Raw genomic sequence first — 19,965 nt, 5'->3', positions numbered from 1 at the left:
GGGTGAAATGATCCTTTCACGTTCACCTTCCACACTGTGCTGCTCTCATCGCCTCCTACAGCATTGGAGGCTCAGGCACGGGGTAATCACCTCCTATACAGGTGTTGGTTTCTAGATCTCATAAGAAGTTAGTTATTCTGTACAAAGATAAATAAGTAGAGTATAAAGCTTAGCTCAAAATCTGTAAAACCCGTAAATCCCCTCAAATATTTAAAAAATAATTTTTGCTCTATGGAAGATTACACATAACGTTTAACTGCTTTGTAATATAATCTAGTACGACAAAAGTATGGCTTTTTTGTTTTCTTTTAATGAGAAACAAACATTGAGTTGTACATACCACAAAGAGCTTCAAGTCTCTGGACCAACCCCCCCACCCCCCCGTGGCCAAACAGTTAAACAAAACCTGAAGCACCACTTTTTAAATGTGAAAAGTCTTATAAAATTAACTTACAAAAATGTCCCTATCAAGTCTGTAGTTTGTTTGTTTGGCATTTACTGTACATTAGTCAAAAAGCTCAAGCTAAAATCTGACTTTTTTAAAAAAATCAAAGTTTACATTATTCATACAGATTCTGCATTGTTAAAAAATATGCACAAATAACCACATCCATGCAATATAATTTCTTTAAAAATTTAAAGCAATACAAAAGAGCAGACCTAAGTACTGAGCAGAACATTTTGGTTTTATAACCTGTAGCTCCAAGATTGCTGCTGACTGAAGTAAAATTAACTCTAAACATTTTAAATATGATTGTTTCAATCAATCAGCCAAGGGTGCGTGTGAGTTTCTGAACCATTTCTGAGGCAGACTCTGCTTGCTTGTTTCTGTAACGTGTATTATGTGATGAACACTACTGTTCACTGACCATATTCACTACATGTTAATAATGTGGTTTGACAAATCAGAATTCACAAAGTGCTTGGCTCTTCGGGAAACTGCAGTTTCCAGAGATCCCGAAACCAATCAACTAAGCTTTGCCAAACTGCCCGTGGTGATGATGGGCCGCCCAGGTTCCCTGCCCTGGGGGAAGATCATTTGAAAGCTGCCCTGGGTCCTGAGAGAGCTCTCTCCAGTCACGCCCAGAGGGAGGTGTCCGCAGCAGGTGGTCCCTGGACCAATGCTCAGAGTCACCCACAGATGGGTCTGGGGCTGTGAGTCGGGCACTGCGCAGAGGCTGGTGGGGGCGGTGCTGCGGCCGGGCGGCCTCTAGGTGGGGGGTGGCCCGTTGGTGTACCGCAGCATGGGGTAAAAGGACCTGGCAAAGTTGTTGGCCTGAGTGCAGCTGTAGTCCTCTTCAGAGGAGGGCAGCAGGCAGGCCAGGAACAGCAGCAGCAGCAAGAGCAGCTGGAGGGGCAGCGCCGCCCTGATCACCCGCGAGACGAAGGAGCGCGCGGGCCGCGAGCTTTCAGGGCCGGCGGGGCTGGGCGCCCTGGCAACAGAGGAGGTCGAGAGCTGATCCGGAGGTTCCGGAGGCAAACCCCACTCCCGTGACCTGACCCCCCTGCTAGCGTAAAGACAAACATCAGGACCTGAGATTAAAATGGGGCCAACGGCTGGGATTCAGCTTTGGAAGGGAAGCCCAGCCCCTTCCAAATGGAAGAAAACAAGCAAACCAATTTTTCCAAAGACCTTAAGAGTGGCATTGGCAAGCCTGCTGAGGGGAGAGGAGTGTGGGACAGGGAACCCATTGCTGGTGTTGTAATGCTGTTACCTGCTGGCTGTCTTGTTCTTGTCTTTTGTAGTTATCTCTGCTCTGAACTGCTAGATAAAAATAATCCAATTAGTAAACTGAAGACAGTTTAGTCCTGTCAATGATAAAACGTTCCTCCTTCTTAAATTATACATCTTTCTTAGGTTGTCTTCCTGCCAAGCTTTTGAGCCTAGAGTAATACATTTGAGATTACACTCTCTGAAGTAAGAAATAATTCAGTTAAACTAGGGAGAGTTTCACGTTCCAGCCTGTTGACCTGTTGCCACGGAGAGATCAGGAAGCCCCTTCAGTAGTGCCAGGAGGGCTCCCAGCTTCCACAGCCAGCACAATCCCACCAGGGAAGAGTACTGAGCACAAGACAGCCTTTCCATTAGGTCTTTAAAAGTTTTTTTTTTTTTTTTTTTTTTTAATCTTTGGAGTAAGCCGCTCTAGTGACCAGCAGGTTAAAGCAGAAATCTGTGCTATCATGAAATACTGGATGGGGCCTTGGAGGCCCAAGTCCCTGTCATCTCAATAACTTTCAAGAATAACCAGTGTCGTTTGCCTGGCAGAAGGGGGCTCTCACCTTGGCTTGGGGAGCTGGCAGAGGTGTTGCTGGAGGCTCTCCGGGGTCTGCTTCGTCCAAGCTAGGCAGAGGTGAGTCTGGGTTCTGAAATCCACACCCCAAGAGTTCAGTTCGGGGAAACAGAAGGCTCTGAATAGTCTCAAGAGCACAAAAACATGGTTCCTGCAGGTTCTCCATTGCACCGCTCATCCCTTCCCCACTGTGATCCTTCTAAAAGGAGGGGCTCTTCTGGTGCGCTCACTCCCCCCTCTAACAGGGCCTTTCTCAGACGACAGGGGATGGAAACAAGGTGAGGCCGGCCACTTGCATTAAAAACCCAGAGCACACATTAGGAGGGGGACACAAACAGCTGGACAGTGAACTAGTGGCGGGTGATGTAATCACGTGGCCACATAGTCTGGGCTGCACGGGAGGAAAGATATATACTCTGGGATGGAGGGGAGGGGCTGCCCTACGTCTGGTGAGTCCATTTGTTCTGAGCTGGATCACATTTTAAGAGAAGAAGGTAGACAAAGGAGAGAGTGGTCAGAGGAGAGTGACCAGGACAGGGAGAGGACCAGAAACCATCACGTGAGAACAGTGAAGGCATGAAGGCAGAAACGACGGCGGGACCCGGCTTGTTTTCCATACCCCCAGCCACACTGATGGGTACCGTCGCTGCCTCCCTCTTACAAATGACAAAGTGGCTTTGAAGAGCTTTGGTAACTTGTTAGGGCCACACAGCACAAAGGGGCACGACTCCTCTCTGACCGCTGCCACGTGCTTGCGGCCTCCCTCCCCAAGCAGGGCTGCCACACTGCTTTCCCATTTGCATACATTTTTATATTTAGAAGCTACAAGGGGACTCACCTGGCTTCGCTGCAAGGACACTAAGTCTTGGGACACTTGCTCAAGCAACTGTTTGAGTTTCTTCTCAATAACGTGGACTTTCTCTTCAGCCTCAATGTAGTCTTCTCTGTGCCCCTTGATACGCAGGCTGCTGGAAATCTCTTGTAAGGAGTTTACTTGAGGTTGACGCTCCACTAGCTCCTTTTCCAGTTGCTAAAAATAAAAACGTGTGTCAAACAGTTGCTTATTGAAAGGGAAGCTAGTGTGGCCGGAAGAAGCTTTCTCCGTGCCAGGGAAGTTCCAGGATGAGTGGTGGCTGGTACCCAACTCAGAACCACCTTCTTCTACCTGCCTGCCTGTCCTCAAGCCTGGCATCACTTAGATAGCAAGTTGGTTACACTCTACCCCTATTTTTTTTTTTTTTTTTTTAATTCCTTCTCATTCTGAAGACAATAGCAATGCTGGAGAAGTTAGAGGAAAGGAGTGAGGGGGGTGGTGTGGGAAGACTAGGCCCTCATCCCCGATGGCAGGAAGTTGAGGGAAAGTCTAAAGTGGACAAATTGAGAAATATAAGGAATCACGTGAATCTGCTTGTGCGGTCTTGCTCGATGTCTAAGGTGGTAGCCACTGGACAACGTGTGGCTACTGAATGTGATTAAAAGCTCAGTTTTAGTCACAGCAGCCACATGTCAAGCACTTGGGTGCTACCATGGCCAGGAGCTGTTACTGTGGACAGTGCAGCTATGGGACATTTCCATCACTGCAGAAAGCTCTATTAGACAGAGCTGCTCTGGACACGGGGGCTTTACAAAGATTTTAGAACAAAAAAATATCTTTAAAGCAATGACCAGTGTTTTGATTAAATTTAAAATGTTTAAAACTAAACCACATACAAATATATGGATAAAAATGTCACCTTGAGTGCAAGTGAGAATATATGGGTCTCACCTTGGCTTGCTGGTGAGATAAATATATGAAAACACAACCACCCTCCCAGAAGAAAGACTGTGTATGTGGCTATGGAAAACCCATAAAGCTCATCATGACTGCCAGGTGACTGAACACCGTGTTTCCTCCCAAATGAGCTGTATTCACAAGGGAAAAATACTTCAGAGGGCCTTCAGTTTCTCAGGATCCTGACAAACGCCTCCATCACCGGTTCCTGAGAGTCTTGAAGACTTCCTGCTCTGGACCACGGCTCTTCGTTCCTGCACTCACCCTGCTTTGGAACAGTGCAGGGATGCTCAGTAGACACCAACCAGAACACGAGGGCAGAACACCATGTGGGCGCTGTTTCCAGAAACGCCAGGCGAGGCCACCTAAGTACTGACCTCCTGAAGAGGCCAGTGGTAGCGCAGGGCCCCTTAGGAGGAGACTTACCAGGAGCTCCTCGCGACATGCCAGGAGGGGCCGGGGGTCTGCCTCTGGGTCAGTGACACGAGCCTCCTGCCTCCGGCTCTCGGCGCTCGCTAACCACAGCAGCAGGCTTTGACTCAGCTGGTGAAAGTCCTTAAAAACAGCAGACGTCAGAGCATGTCCCTTTCTTAGACTGTGAAGGCAGGTGTGCTGGGAAGCAGCGTGCCATTGCTAATCCATCATTGTCATTTGCTCTGCTGGTCCTTATCCAGTGAATACAAGGGCCAGATTTAAACTAAATGCCAGGGCCCCCAAAGGAGGGAAAGCAGGGCAGGAGAGCACTCGGCCCTGTCCCAGGAGGCACGCTGAATTCTGCCACGTTAAAAGTGCTGGCAGAAAGGTGGGGCTTCAGAACACCCCACCTGATCTTACTAGGAAGAGCACACAAATTATTCAACACATCTGCTGGATTCACTGGTCAAGGGAGACACCCCAACAGGACAGACTATGGCCCAAAGACAGTGCTGCATGTGGTTGCTGGTGGGCTCCTGTTTCCTAGATGGGGTTAGAGCTCACCTGTTGGGCATTTACTGTGTGGCCGGTGCTGGGTCAAGGTTACATGCACATAGTCCTAAAAAGAACCCTTTCCTAAAAAGGCCCTGGAATTATTCCCATTTTCCAGATGAGAAAACTGAGGTCTAGAAGGTGCAGTGTTTTCCCCACAGTCACACGGCTACTAAAACTACAGAGCTGGGTTAAACTGCTCCTTGTTCTAGGGCGCGGTCTCTTAACACTCTGCTATCCAGTATTCCTGGCAAAAGGACAGACACAGGGCAATGTTGGTGTAACACTTCCAACCTACTGGAACGCTTGCTGGAACCATTTCAGTACGGGTGGGTCTGGGCAACACAGTGGGAAATAAATGCAGGGCAAGCATCGGGTCTCTGAGACAGCGGGCGGGCCGCTTTGGAAACAAATGGTAAAGCACATGCTTCCTAACACAAACCATATTTGGCTGTGCGAAAGCAGCCTGAAGATGATAAACATATCTCTTCTCCCGCCCACGTGGGCCTGGCTGTGCTCGGGACTGGGCCTTGGGCACCGGCTGGGTGCTGAGTTGCCGTACCTGGCACTGCATGAGCGACAGCCGTAAGCCCTCTCTCCAGCTCTCCACCGCACCCTGGGCCGCGTCCCAGCGCAGCCGCAGCTGGCCGACTCTATCCTGGAGCTCTTTGGAGTCGGTGCTCTCAGCTTGCAGAAATTCCTTGCTGCTCACGTTGACAGAAACCACTAAGGCCTTGTGGGTGTCAAAGGCTTTTAGTATCTCCTACCGCAGAGGGAAAAGACTGGGTCAGGCACTCTGTAAACAGTGATGTGGGGTTCATTTTGAACCTCAGTGGGGAACGGATCTTCCAAACACTTCTCTAAGCCGTGGCCCGGCATACAAGAGCAACGTCGCCTGTCACTGGCTGGGAAGCCTCAGGTAAGGGAGCTGCCTTACAAGGTCACGACTTGGCTGGCCAGATGACTGGGCTGAGAGACGTGGACCAACTACACCGGAGGCCTGAATAGACCCTGCTGGCCTCTGTCTGGCTTAATAACATTTCTGGATCAGATTAAAAGTCTTCTACATAAAGCACACATAGTTATCCTGCATTCGCCCCAGAGTATCACAGAAGTGTTATTCCTTAGGATGAATGGTAACCCCTGATATATCAGTGCACAAAGTAAAACAATAGTTCAAATGTGAAGACTGCCTGGATACCCCAAAACTCCTATCTTGGGTCTTCTGGGGAGCCCAGGCTCATGTTCAGAGCACCCCCAAAGTGCAGGGCTCAAACTGCCCCTCCCCTGCTCCCTGGCTGTGGGGGTGACAGCTCCTAACTGCGTAGCAGAGTAACCGATCAGGCCGCAGAGTCGGTCAGTAGGTGCGCTGTCCTCCTTCTCACCCTCAGCACTCCACCCCCCGTCTTGCCTGCATACAGTTTGGAAGGGTGTTTTTAGGCTGCCTGTCCATGGCCACTGGGGGGGTCCCATAGAAGTCTAGGGGTCCCTCAGCAGTCAGATGGGAGCCACACCTCCCCAGCACTGCTCTGGGCTTTGGGATCATCTGGAGATGCTCCTCTGAATGAAAATACAAATCTTCACCTGTGTCCTTGCCAGTTACAGAAATGAAGTGCGAGAGGCTACTAACCACACACCGTGTGCGAGCCGCCCCCGACGCGGCTGGCAGAGGATCTGATGTGCACATGCGTTCTGAAGTCCTCTTCCCCTCCACGCCCTCACTCACCTTCAGCTTCTTCACTCGGAGTTCCATTTCCTGCATACCAGAGGGAGGCTTTGCCAGCTTTAATGTTTCCAGCTCTGCTTCAGTTTTTTCCAGCCATGTGGTGATGTCGCTGATATCAGAGTTCAGCTGCTGCAAGTTCTGTTTTATTCTGAGTTTACTGTGAAGTTCTTGCGCTTGGATCAACTCCCATCTATCAAAGGCACCTGGAATAAAAAGCCGCCAATAAAAAGCAGCAATAATGCAAACAGATTTCTCTGCTTCCAACTAATTCAGTGTCACAGTGATAAAACCTGCAGGGGATGCTCCATGCAGGAGCCTTGGGGTTTGGGGGTTATCACTTCCCCCAAGTGTGGCACAGCATGTTTCCCTCGCTCTGGTTCAAGGCCTGTGCTGCTGCGCTCCCACACAGGCCGGGACGAAGTAGGGAGCCGCTAGGAGGCCCAACGTGTTGCCAAGATGCACTGTGGTCCCAGGTTCAGCACTCCAGTTCATGCTGTATTTAAGGCACTCTCCCCTCTGTCCATGAACGATCAGGTCGATGCTATGCACTTGACTTTAGGCTCAGTTGAGTCATGACTTTTCTGGTCTCTCGAGGAGACACCCGACACAACTCTTTGATCATCATCTTCGTGTCTGATCTTCACATACAAGCGAAGTCATGCAGGTGAAAACAGACCCTTTATCATGAGGCTCATTTTGTCAATATTTAAAGAATAAATAACAGATAGGAATTTGCTCATAAATACAAGTCAGCTGATTCTAAAATAACAGTGGCTGCTATAGGCCAAGTTCAGCAGTTTTGGTGAATTATGTAGTTGGTCAATTCCTAATCAATGTTCTGTTGAGCAGTGCCTTAAAGTAAATGTCCAGCTAACCCAAAACACCGTCTCTACCTCATAACAATGGCCCAATCTAACTGTACCTGACTGCTGCCCGGTGAGAGAAGCCAGGCCCTCGTCCTCCTGCTGTGGGCCGCCGGTCGGGACGCTTGGCTCTTCTTTGCCACCTTCAGTCCCTGGAGACAACAGCAGCTTTACCTAGAATGAGACAATTTTTATGTTACCATCTATACATCTTAAAGGCTGTCTGAAGAACGTCTTGGTTCATATTAACAGGTAAGAAATGAAGATATAGGAGCCCTTTCCTTCGAAGGGTAACTTGCTGGTAATACAGAGGCACTTTAGTGTATGGGTAGCATTTATAAGCAGCAGAGCTGATGGCAGAAATAAAGCTTCAGCAAAGGTGCAGTGGGAGGGGTAAGCAGGTAAGATGTCAATATTGGGAATAAAATGGCCTGATTTAATTTGAGGCTTCCTAACACTCCTCAATCCAACCATGCAAAAAGACTTAAAAACAATCGTTGAGCTTACCAGACTGTTATTGTGTCAGCACTTCTACATTTGCACAGTATTTTACAAAATTTTAGTTATCCCTCCCAGTCACTCCGTACAGCTGGTTGGCATTATTATCACCGGGAATCGGAAACAGGGCACAAACCTGCCTCCTAGGGTCATTCATTACCAAGCGTTTATCTTTCACTGTACATATTGACTCTTGTGTTATCACAGAGCTGACTGGGCTGTTATCTCAGGACTTTCCAAAAATAAATGTATCTTTTTTTTAAGAAAACTCATGTTTTTTGGATTGTGTCCATATGGCCTATTTGTGTGGAATGAAAAGCAAAACACAAAAAACCTTCAGATTGGTGGTTGCAGACACACACACACAAAGGGCTGAGCTTCTGAAAGTGGCCAGGTAGGCAACACAAGCATAGTTACCGGAAGAGGCCAAACTACATGGTCCTGGATGCAAAGCAAAGGTGAGGTGCTGGGGGCTCCCTCTCCGGGACTGTCAGGTCTTACTCGGCACCACAGAGGGACAGATTAAAAATGGTAACTGCTTGCTAAGCAAGAGGAAGAGTTTCTGAGTTGGGCACGGGTCACCCATTATCAAATGATTGGGCTCTGACCGTGTTTAGGCAGAACCTTCTCCAACTATCTAGCAACGTTCACTCCTCCGCACAGAGGGCACTCTGACAACCAATCCAGTGATGCTCACATCACTTCTGGTTTCTCTAAGAGATGACACTAAAAAATGTGCGAGACGTCTTAATTTCAACTTGCTCGTCACTAACTGTCTGTACCGAGAATGATCTGGGGCCAACGTTAAATCCTCCGCAGGCTGGCCCGCAATAGCTGCGTAGCCAGAGCATGGCAAGGGCTCATGTTGCCTGAGGAAAGTGCAACTAAGAGGGAACAGTCACTGGTTTAACAACAACGACAAACCATATACAGTAGTGATAACAACAATAACAATAATGGTGACCACTTCGAGGGCCTTCTTTATACCTTCATACACATTAATCCTAACAACAATTATGTAAGGTAGGTTTATCCTCAGGTGAGGAAGGCTTACAGAGGCAAGGTAAAGTGTTTATGGTCCTAGAGCCATTTACTGGTAGGGCAGGGAATCAAACCCAGGTCTACCACTGCACACTGTCAAACCTTTCTGAATAGGAAGTCACAATTTTCTGAATAGGATGTGTAGTCAAGGTAAATATATCAAAGGTTTGGGGGCTCAGGAGCGGCTCAGGAAGGCCAGCACTTTGTTTCTCCGCTGTTTGCACGATGACTGACTCAACAGTAATAATCCCTGTCATAGCGCATCAACACTCAAAGACGGTGTTTGGCCAGACAGCTATCTCTAAGTCTAGTCAGTTATGCCAGAGTTTTCATGAAGTATGTCACCATGGGAAAACCAACCGAAAATATGCCTGGGGAGTGAGCACATACAGCATACACCCAAAGCTCCCTCTCTTTAAATATTTTAACTATTACTCATGCACTTGGGTTGTGCTCTCAGTGGGGTCAAGACTTACGTAGGCTGGTTTATAAGGGGTGCTGGAATCGGAGGGGATGGGTTGGACATTCCTGTCACCTCCCATTTGTTTGTAGCGACGCTTGCGGCAAGGAGGGCTGTCAGGAACATGCCACGAGTGGCCTTCAGAAATGGATTTACCTGAAACAAAAAAATAGCAAGTGACAGTCCATTCTCTCCAACCAAAGCATTCATATTTAGTTACACAAAAAAGGTCATGGGTAACATGGCATCAGGTTATAGTATAACATGAGTTCTGCAGCTTTCCTTGCAAAGCATGCATGTTTGCAAAATGTGAGTATGTCCCAGAAGGGAATGAAATGAGACTCATGCAACTGAGCGACACTGGGCCTTCACTAGATGGATTCACAATGGAGCACGACAAACACATGATCTGCTGCGGGATGAGTGGCCTTTTGGAGCCGGGGGCTCTAGCGGTGGGGGGCACTGGCGGCAAGGCCGGGTTTGGGGGCCAAGAGGACTGAAGGCCTCTGAGGAGTGAGGGAAGAGTGAACATCAGGATGGACTAGGGGACCAAAGGGCCACTCGTGGCTCTCCCCAACCACTGCAGGTGGGGCTGGGGCAGGGAATGAAGGTCAGAGCTGCAAGTCAAGGAAAGGGAGGTGTCTTCTCCTGCGGCAAAGGCAACAGTACCCTCACCCCCCCACCTCCCCACCCTCTTCCCAGGAAATCACCGTAAGCAGGGTAGTAGTTCTAAACCAAGCCACCATGAAGAAAGCTTGGCCCATGCCAAAAGGCTTGAGTGAGATGGAGAGAAAAATAAAAATTTAAAAAGGCACCTGAAAAATTCCCTTCTGCACAGGCCTGAAGGGGAGGAGAGGGAAGGCGTGGAGACTGCTCTGGTCTGGGAGGGTTTTGTATGGAGCACGAAGCTATGTGTGAGTACGGCAGTGCAAATACACCATGACACAAGGACCAAGGCGCATGGTGTCCACAGAAGGCAGAGGTCAGACATGACACGGGAGCGAGGTTTAGGATGCAGTGTGCACCACAGGACGCTGCCATGTTGAGACGCATGCACGGGCAGGGGCCTACCAGAAGACGCTTTCAAAGTTTTTGTGGTCATTTTAAGATATGCCTCAGGATTTTCAGGGATTTCTACATCTGAAAAAGAACAATGTCATTTTCCTCACTGCAGGCGTCTGTAGATGAATGCCCAAGTATTAAGTTAAAACAGTAGAAACATTGTCACCTGGGAGGAGAAAAGTGACTACCCTTTATCTGTTTTATTAAAAAGCTTTAAAGAACCAGAAGGATTTTTTCAGTTAACTCCTGACCGTCCGAAACAGCGGCGCGGGAGGGGAACTGCGTAGAAAGGACAGAGACACTCAATCTACCGATATTCTGAAAAACTCAATTGAAAAGGCCACTGATGAGCCTCCCGTCTATCAAGGGCCATCAGCAAACAGCCTTCATGTCCCGACGTGGACTCTGTTTATTTTTCCCTTTCATTCCACCAGGAATAGGAATGAGCCAGCTCTCAGGTAGGTCAAAGGCGGGCAGGGCAGACACAGGAAGCCACAGGAAGTCTGGGTCGGCCACAGCCCGGACTCTGACCACCGAGAGCTGGCCGTGTTGCTCAGGTGCTAAGGACTTAGCCGTGCGGGTCCATACCTGACAGCGCACTGTAGTATGGGCCCTCCTCGTCTTCTTCGTGAGAGGAGGAGCCCCCCACGTCACCTGTGTGATCCCACTCCAGCGGGATGGAATCCACGCTGACGGGGGTCTCACAGCCGGAGCGCTCGGGCCCTGGCGCCGGGGGCACCAGGTGACAAAGGGACTGAGGGGACGAGGGCTCCTCGCTCTCTCTCCTTTTACGCCAAGAGTCGTCCTGGATCTCTCTGGGGTCTTCCACGTCCGTTTCATTCTCAGAGGCTTCCTTTTCATCTTCCAAGCCCTAGAATGGGGGTATCCAGTTTTCAGAATTAACCACTGGGCACTGGCGGCTTCTGAGCAAGTATTGGCTCTATATTAGTAAGTGTGGAAAGAGCACTTTTCAACTCAGCTTTTTAAAGCAGACTCACAGATACAGAGAACAAACTAGAGGTTACTAGTGGGGAGAGGGAACTGGGGAGGGGGCAATATAGAGGTGGGGGACTAAGAGGTACAAACTATGAGGTATAGAATAAACTACAAGGATATACGGTACAACACAGGGAATACAGCCAATATTTTATAATAACTATAAATGGAGTATAATCTTTAAAAATTGTGGATCACTATACTGTACATCTGTGACTTATATAATATTGTACAGCATCTATCTATACTTCAGCAAAACAAAAACATAGTTTTTATTTGTTTGTTTTTAACCATAGAATAAATCATTGTTAACCACGCACAGTAAGTTTCCCAATTCTTTAAAAGTGGAGTCAAACATCAACTTCGGGTGGCCCAGCAGCCCCGCGTGAGGGGCAGCCCCTTACCGACGCGTGGGAGGTGAGCCTCCGGTGGAATCGGGAGACCCTGCCAAACACTTCCTGGCAATAGCGGTGCAGCTCCTCCAACTCATCCTCAATCAGCACGGCGTCCAGGGGCTCGCTCTTCTGAATGAGCTGCTCCCCAAAAACGATGAGCTGATCAATCTTGTTGGTATTTAATGTAATTTCCTGCTGGAAACCCTATTTAGAATATGAGAAAGAAAGGATTTCAAACTCTAGCTTCATCAGTTTTTAACTAAGTGACTCCAAAGATTTAAGAATTTAAAATGATCATACATATGTATTTTTTTCTTCCCCCTTCTGGGCACTGACTTTTCCAGTTAAAATGATTCTAAAGGTCTGACATGGATGAACCTTTACTGTTACTGGGTGTGAGGGACAGACCTTGTCTTACTGACGCTTGGTAGAATCAGAAAATTTCCCATAGTGAGTCTCCACCGGGCATTTCTGCTGACACAGTAATAATGCTCATTGGTGCCGTTGTACCACGGAAGGCAAATTTCCATTTCTCAACCGCTTATAAAATTTAGCCAAGGAGGGAATTATAGTGCGATTAAAGTATAGTACAGACATTTGTGACAGTGGGAGAGAAGATACCTGTTCCTGGCCCCACTCTTTTTTTTTTTTTTTTAAATGAGAGGTCTTTTATTTTTTTAATTTATTTCTAAAATATTTATTTATTCATCTGGTGGTGCCGGGTCTTAGTTGCGGCATGTGAGTTCTTACTTGTAGCATATGGGATCTAGTTCCCCGACCAGGGATCGAACCCGGGCCCCCTGCGTTGGGAGCGTGGAGTCTTACCCACTGGACCACCAGGGAAGTGCCCTGACCCCACTCTTGAGAGAGAGTTTCCTCCTGCTACAGCCCACACGTTGCACTCAGACTCAAGTGCTGGAGAAACAGCATCTTATGAAGTTCTGTCTGGAACCGCAAGAGCGTTCTCCCCGTGGATGATTACATACGACAAAGAGAATAAAGGGCCTCGTTCCAATACCCCTTGACCGTAAGGAACAGTATCCTTGCTTGTGATAACCTGGCAGTACACAGGTGGATGCAGTCTGGCTGCTCTGACACTTCTGGAACCTGCTCTCAGGGTATCAGGTGAAGTCTGTACTTGGCCAGCTCTCCTCTGCCTAGGGGCACTCTGTGGGGAGGAGCTAAGGAAGCAGGCCTTACGTTCAGCTGGCGCATCTTGTCGTCGGCGTCGCTCTCCGAGAAGTGCTCCACGTTGGTCAGCTGTAGGTCCATCTCCGTGAGCCACACCAGAATGCTCTCCCTGGTCCCCTCGAATTCTTCCCTTTGGTTGGTGAAATGCTGCGAAAGGGTGAAAAAATCACGTTTGTGTTGATGGCATAACGGGAGTTCAGGCAGACAGCAAGGTCACTCTCAGAAGAGGGGAAAGGGAGCCCAGGGTACCCCCGGAGGCCCACACGGCCAGGAGCCTGGGGTCTGGTCCTGGCTGTGGGATACCAACGAGCCCCCTAAACTTCCCTGAGTCTCAGCATCTGCTGGTAAACGAGGTGTGGGAATGTTGACCGTGATCTCTAAGGTTCGTGCAGCATTTGAAATTCTATAATTCTCTAGTCTAAGTCAGTGATTTTCCCAGTCTGTCCTCTGGGGAACACGCCCCTCTCAAAGTCCAGCCAGGCACTTGTCTATTTTCAACTGTTAGCCTCCTGTGGGAGCTTTTGCTTGACAGAAGGATTTAGTAGCTTCAGGATGGAAAAGTATTGATCTCGGGGTTGAGCCTGGACTAGTGCCCCATTTGCCTTCACTGATATAATTCCCAATGTATTTCTTCAAAAAAAGAAAACCCAGATTTATCACCTCCAATGAAGGAGGCCTCTTGGGTTACCACCTCATAGATGGGCAGCTGATTCTCAAACAAACATAGCGCCCAATGAAGGTTTAGGCTGGTCACAGTCAAATCAAGTCAGGAGGAGATAAAGAAATTAATGCAAGGGGGCTGTGGAAAAGCTAGCCCATTTCTTCCTGAGAGGGTTAAACAAAAAACCCAGATTTTCCTCTTCTTAGAATGGTTTCAAGAGTGCTCTGCCTTAAGAACGGAAGCAAGGATTAAAATTACTTCCTGTAGCCACAACCCACACCGGTCCTGTCAGTTTACACCTGGACTCACAAAGGTTGACATATGATGTCTTCTGAATCACAGAAATCTAAGGTGACGGTTCACACCCCAGAATCAAACGCATCATTTGAGGTTAGACAGCTGCTCTGAAGTTGGGAGAACTGTCACTGTCCCCAACCCCCAGTACAGAGCGGGGGGCTCTGCCTGTTCCCTCACAGTGCAAGAACCAACGGGACACACAAAAGCGGGCAGATGCGCAAAGGGGGCCTCGTCCCAGACTAAGAGGTACCTTCGCCAGACCCGGTGACAGCAGCGCCCCAGACTCTGGGCAGTGTGTGGGCTGACGTGACACCCTCAGGGGTGACAGGAGTCAAAAAAAAGCGATGTGTTGGTAACACAATCCCTTGAATAAGCTCTGCCTGAGAAGCCTATTCCAAGGCAAATAACTTCACTTAAAAAAAAAACAAAAAAAAAACGCTTTTTGGCAGCTTTGGGCTTAAACAAAAGGGAAGGCTGTACTGGAAGAATGTCAAGACAGCTTAGGCCTCAAATGAAATCTTCTACCCGCTGCTTTGTTACAAGCCTGACATCACATATCAGACCCCCTCCACCTCCCCAGTATCTACAAATGACCCGGTGGCGTAGAGGAGGTTACTCGGAGTCTCCGCAGGATGGCTGTGACCCGCTTCTGGAGGTTGTCCCAGCGCTGGTTGCCCTCGTGCACCATCTGCTTCAGTTTGCTGGCCGTGTCGGTGCGGTTCTCGCGGGCCAGCCGCCGGTACTGCTTGTTGATGAGCTCCAGCTGTGTGAGCCTCTCGTGGATCTGCCGCTGGAAGGCCTGTGGCACGGGGGGGCCCTGTCAGTGCCATAGCTGCAGGGCGCCGAGACACCCCTTCCAGGCCCCAGACCACCTGCCTCAAGCGTCCATCCCCCAATGGAATGGCCACGGAGGGCTGGCTTCACCCGTTCTTCTGACACTACTGAAGAACAGACTTTCAAGTTCATGGCCTGCGGTTGGCATAAATCGGTAACGCCCCACAAAGCCGCTGGAGCAGCTGATGGCGGGCTGGGGACTGGGCGGCTGCGGCCAGAGGTGGGGACACCTGCCACTTATGGGAAGTCATCTAAGCCCGCCCCGAGCCCGCCGCATCCTCGGTTACCGGGGCCACTGGGCTGGGGAGGGCCTTCACCTCAAGCCTCTTCAGCTCTTCTTTGGCCACGGTGTACAGCACCTCGGAGGAATTCGGGCAGGCCGCTGTCCTCTCGGCGGACTTGAGCCAGTCCTCGAAGCGGGAGTAATCATCTAAAAACTTCTGCCAGAGCCGCCATGTCTCCTCAATTCTAACAGGAGGAAAGCAACTCAGCACAAGCCACCCACTCCAAGCCGAGCTTTTACATGGCTTTTTCTCCCCTGACTGGTCCCGGTCCCAGCCCCCCTTGCACTGGCACTAAATATTTAGGGGGAGAGACCCTGCTACCCCGTCCAGGAAATAACTGGAGACATCACTTTGTGGTCAGGACACCCCCCTTCTGGGAGCGCCAGGCCCCTCAGAGCTCCTGCTTCACAGAGGTCACCCAGCAGGAGACAGGCGTCCTCCACTACTCAGAGCTGGGACACATCAGCATAGTGGCCACCCGCCGTTACACCCCAAGACACAGGAGGGCTGGGGAGAGACATGACCCTGCCTGTATTCTCCTTGAATGATCCCCTTAATAAGGACTGGCCACACCTACTGAGCCTTCCCCGCCAATACTTGGCACGCCCCTCAGTGAGGCTAACAGAACACAGTCACTGTTACGGAGGTCAGTCGGGAGCACGCGGCCGGCATCCAGGGGCAGCTCGGTCCTTACTTCATCCGGCGTTCCATGGACATGGCGCAAATGTTCCTCCAGCGCCTGTCCAGGCTCCTGGTGGTCTGCTGGACGGAGTCGCACTCAGTCTCATTGGCACAGGCATCGGAGTCGTGCAGGAGGACGTCGCAGATGTTAAACACAGACTCCACCCCTGCACTGTGCTGTTCTATGTCTCGCTGCAGGTCCTACAACGATGGGAGAGTAGGAAGCACTTTGAGGTGCTGGTGGCGGTAGTGGGAAGGTTCCCCCCGACCCTTCTTCCAGCCCGGGGGGGCACGGTCCTGCGTGCATTTCTACCTGGGACTCGGCAACACAGGCTGAGTCTCTCTCACCTTTGGGCAACCCCTGTGCGACAGTATCAGACACAAGGCCTAACTGCGGGCAACTATGGGATTGATCTGTTGAACTGACTATGTGAGGGGGTAGGAAGAGTGGGGATTCCCTCCCCTGAGAGCCCACCCCCCCCCGCCCCAGACTCTGGGGAGGCAAGGGATCTACTCCCTACCACCTGATCCCAAGGGCCTCCAATTTAGACTTGGCTCTGGGGAGGTCTTCCTTGGAAAACTGACTTATCTTCAACAGGACCTAAAACTTCAGCAACACAAACTCTTAACCTTTTATGGGTCACAGAATTCTTAAATCTCCTGAGACCTCTGTACTATCTTCATACACCTCCACCCCGAAAACTGTGCTCGCAGCTGCACGGTGTCCACAGCCTCCCCAGGAGTCTATCCTAGGGCTCCATGGACCCAAGGGGTAGAGACGCTGCCCTCCAGCCGATGGAGTCCGGTCACGGCTGTAGCTCGGGGAGGGGGCGGGGTCTCTGGAGTCTTGTCCCATGATGGGGAGCGTGCTACTGATTCAGGAAAACGAAGGGTCACCAAGAAAAGCATGCACGGTCATAGGAAGAAATGGAAAACTTGTTTAAGCATAAACATGGCATTTCCAGTTATCACCCAGGGAGTGTTTCTTCTACACACAAGGGCAGGGCTGGGGGGAGGGCGAGGTGAGGAGCCAGTCTGTTTTGTCCTTCTGGATGAGCCAGGCCTCTCCTGATGTCCAAATTCTGTGACGAGTGACATGAGACCACACCACTCACCTTAGTACCCAAATTACACTGTGAAACAGACAAAGTTAAATAAGCCGCTACTAACTATACAAGTTCCCTGGATTCAACATAGTTCATTTTACAGGAGGGATTATTTTATAAACAGTGGCTGCCACTGTCTACAGAAAAGCAGCATGAAGTTCATTCCAGGTCACCTCAATATTTAACAATTTTGGAGATTATGACTGGATTACCAGATAGGACTAATGTTTTCTTACTTTTCATCTGATAAAGGCACATTTGGATAATTCTGTGTCCAGGTGGAAATGAAAGAATAAAATGCTAACACTCAAATCAAGTTTTAAATCAAGCAGTTCTCAACACAGATCCTAACGGATGAAAAATGAGCACCTCAAAGTTATATTCAGAAGAAAATGTGCTTTTCAGTTTGTCACCCTGTGTGTCCTATGAAGAGAGATGTGCAGGTGATTTTTTTTTAAGCTTTGCAGTCTAGGACAAATGTCTGAAATGCTGCAATGGGGGCAGTCATCTTGGGGTCCGTGGACTAGCTTTATAATTAATAGGTTTAAATAGAATTCCAGGTTTAAGAATTCTTACCCGTTCACAGAATTGCCACAGGCTTTCCTAAAATTTACAGGTATTGATAAACAACCTTTTTAACTTTTTTTTGCCAAAATAATAAATAAGGAATCCTAACGCTGGTGCTAAATAAGTAATATTGACAATTATCATTGAAAAATGGTATCTGCCCCTGACCTCACCTGGTAGGGTTGGGATCTGGTTGAAAAGCACTGAGAAAGTCTAGTCTATGGATAAACACGAATGCCATGTATTTTAATAGCCTCTTTGCAGTTACTCTACATTTTTCACTCAGCTTTTATTGAATGAAACAGCTAAAGAAAACTGGTTAATATAAAGGGTAAACGATGGCAAGAAATGAGCTCTGTGATAATTTACAAAAGACCATGAACATCTTGGCTAAAAAAGGAGTCCAGAGTTTTTCAAAATTTCCAAAACAAACTTCTAATACACCACAAAATGGCCTACTGATACTGTAGTATGAACTAGTTAGTTGTCTTGTAAAATATAAAATAAAGTAGTGGACCATATTTTAAAACACAAACCAATGAAGTACTGGACAAGTGACATTTTGCAAACTGAAATGATCCCACCACTAGTACCCATTGAGGCCCGAGTCTGCACAACGACTGGATTTCAAAAGTGTTCAAACGCAGAGACGAATCCGACTTAAGAAACAACGTAAAACAACGTGAAAGACTTTTGCCAACGGTTCTGGAAACATGAGTGCCTGTTTACTTTGTTTTTCTGCTCCTGAGTAGGTGACACAGAGCACTGAAGCTGGGAAAGGGCTGAGGGAAGTTGAGGAGCAGTGAGAGGACATGGGGAGAAACAGGAAACCAGAGCCGAGAAGGCAGCCAGGAAGAATGAGAATACAAAAGGAACTAGAAAAAATGAGATACAGAGGGGAAAAAAGGAGAACCAGGCTGAGAAGGCAGAAAACCATGTAGTGTGTTGTGGGAACCCAGATGGCGGCTCCAGAGTGTCTCCGTAGGAGGGGCTGGGGGTGTCAGGTAAGTCCAGCAGGGTGGTGCTGGGCAGTGGATGGGGCTTTGGCATGAAGCTGACTTGGCCACTGGGGAGGGGACTACTGGTAACTATAGGGTGTGGGGGTAACGAACCCCCCAGGCCACCATCAGCCACCCCTGGGATGCCTGGGAACCAGGCAACCAAAGAAAACTGGAGAGAGATGCTGAAGACTCAATGAAAGTGGTCCATGGTTTAAACGTGTCACAAGGTGGCCACCACTTCCTTTGCATTTTGAAGATGATCTATTCTACAGGAATAACAATACAACACTTATAACCTAAGGAGTTTCACATAAAGAAGAGAAGCAAAAAATACTTTTATAAGGTCTGACCCCTTCTGCACCAGGCCCCCAAGGATGTTATAATGAGGGTCCAGGGACATCATGGCGCTTTATCATTTTTGGGGCCTGAGGGCTTTTGCAGAAGGCACTACTAGATGATCCCAAGCGTTTGGGTCTTATTTCTGGAAGCAATCAAGGAATTTATTATATTTAAGTCAGTGACAGAAACACAGGCAAGGTTTTTAAAAAATGGCCCATAAATAACTATTTTGTGTGACACATTTTCTGGTTTTGGTGGAGCATTTAAGGTCTAGGTTTAGTTATAATTTTGTTTTTTTAATAAACATACTACAGGTTTCCTCAGGACATCTGTGGTAGGCAGAATATTGGCATCCCCGGAACCATGTCCTTATCCCCAGAACCTGTGACTATACTAGGTTACATGGCAAAGGAGAATTAAGCATGCCAATCAGCTGACCTTAAGATAGGGAGACTATCCTGGGTTACGTGGGTGGGCCTAATGGAATCCCAAGGGTCCTTAAAAGTACAAGAAGAGTCAATCAGAGGGAGAAAGGCTCAGAGAGATGCACCGTTGCTGGCTTTGAAGATGGCGGAAGGGGGCCATGGGCCAGGAAATGCAGGCAGCCTCTAGGACTTCAAGGCAAAGAAATGGATTCTCCCCTAGAGCCTCCAGAAAGGAAAGCAGCCCCGCTGACACCTTGACCTCAGCCCTGTGTCAGATTTCTGACCTCCAGAACTATAAGATGATAAATTTGTGTTAAGCTGCTAAATTTGTGGTAATCTGTGACAGTGGCAATAGAAAATTAACACATCCAACTTCTTCACAGCTAAATGGTCCTGAATACTAACTCCATAATTTTTTTTTTATAAGAATTCCACGATGGTGATTCTAAATTCTATAAATTGGAAACCTTCAAATCAACCAGACTGAAATTATATACCATTTCAGTACAG

At 48.6% G+C, this 19,965-nt stretch overlaps 2 protein-coding genes across 2 annotated transcripts in view; one reads left to right on the top strand and one right to left on the bottom strand.

Annotated features, from left to right (window-relative positions):
• The window catches only part of ESR2 (estrogen receptor 2), a 170,977-nt gene that overhangs the window by 54,645 nt on the left and 96,367 nt on the right, over positions 1–19,965 (top strand). The gene's annotated exons all lie outside the window — the stretch shown is intronic.
• The window catches only part of SYNE2 (spectrin repeat containing nuclear envelope protein 2), a 318,208-nt gene continuing 298,660 nt past the window's right edge, over positions 418–19,965 (bottom strand). Inside the window, exons 101-116 of the mRNA XM_061180891.1 lie at positions 16,031–16,218; positions 15,370–15,520; positions 14,835–15,017; positions 13,270–13,407; positions 12,079–12,273; positions 11,267–11,549; positions 10,688–10,756; positions 9,633–9,772; positions 7,677–7,791; positions 6,755–6,957; positions 5,591–5,791; positions 4,489–4,617; positions 3,130–3,321; positions 2,281–2,364; positions 1,716–1,762; positions 418–1,433 (exon numbers count right to left, since the gene is read on the bottom strand). Coding sequence (XP_061036874.1) covers positions 1,211–1,433; positions 1,716–1,762; positions 2,281–2,364; positions 3,130–3,321; positions 4,489–4,617; positions 5,591–5,791; positions 6,755–6,957; positions 7,677–7,791; positions 9,633–9,772; positions 10,688–10,756; positions 11,267–11,549; positions 12,079–12,273; positions 13,270–13,407; positions 14,835–15,017; positions 15,370–15,520; positions 16,031–16,218 — 2,541 coding nt within the window. The 3' untranslated portion in view covers positions 418–1,210. The remainder of the gene's footprint in view (positions 1,434–1,715; positions 1,763–2,280; positions 2,365–3,129; positions 3,322–4,488; positions 4,618–5,590; positions 5,792–6,754; positions 6,958–7,676; positions 7,792–9,632; positions 9,773–10,687; positions 10,757–11,266; positions 11,550–12,078; positions 12,274–13,269; positions 13,408–14,834; positions 15,018–15,369; positions 15,521–16,030; positions 16,219–19,965) is intronic.

Source organism: Eubalaena glacialis, chromosome 2 (genome assembly GCF_028564815.1).
Source record: "Eubalaena glacialis isolate mEubGla1 chromosome 2, mEubGla1.1.hap2.+ XY, whole genome shotgun sequence".
Taxonomy (NCBI): domain Eukaryota; kingdom Metazoa; phylum Chordata; class Mammalia; order Artiodactyla; family Balaenidae; genus Eubalaena; species Eubalaena glacialis.
This window is presented reverse-complemented; position numbering and strand designations above follow the sequence as displayed.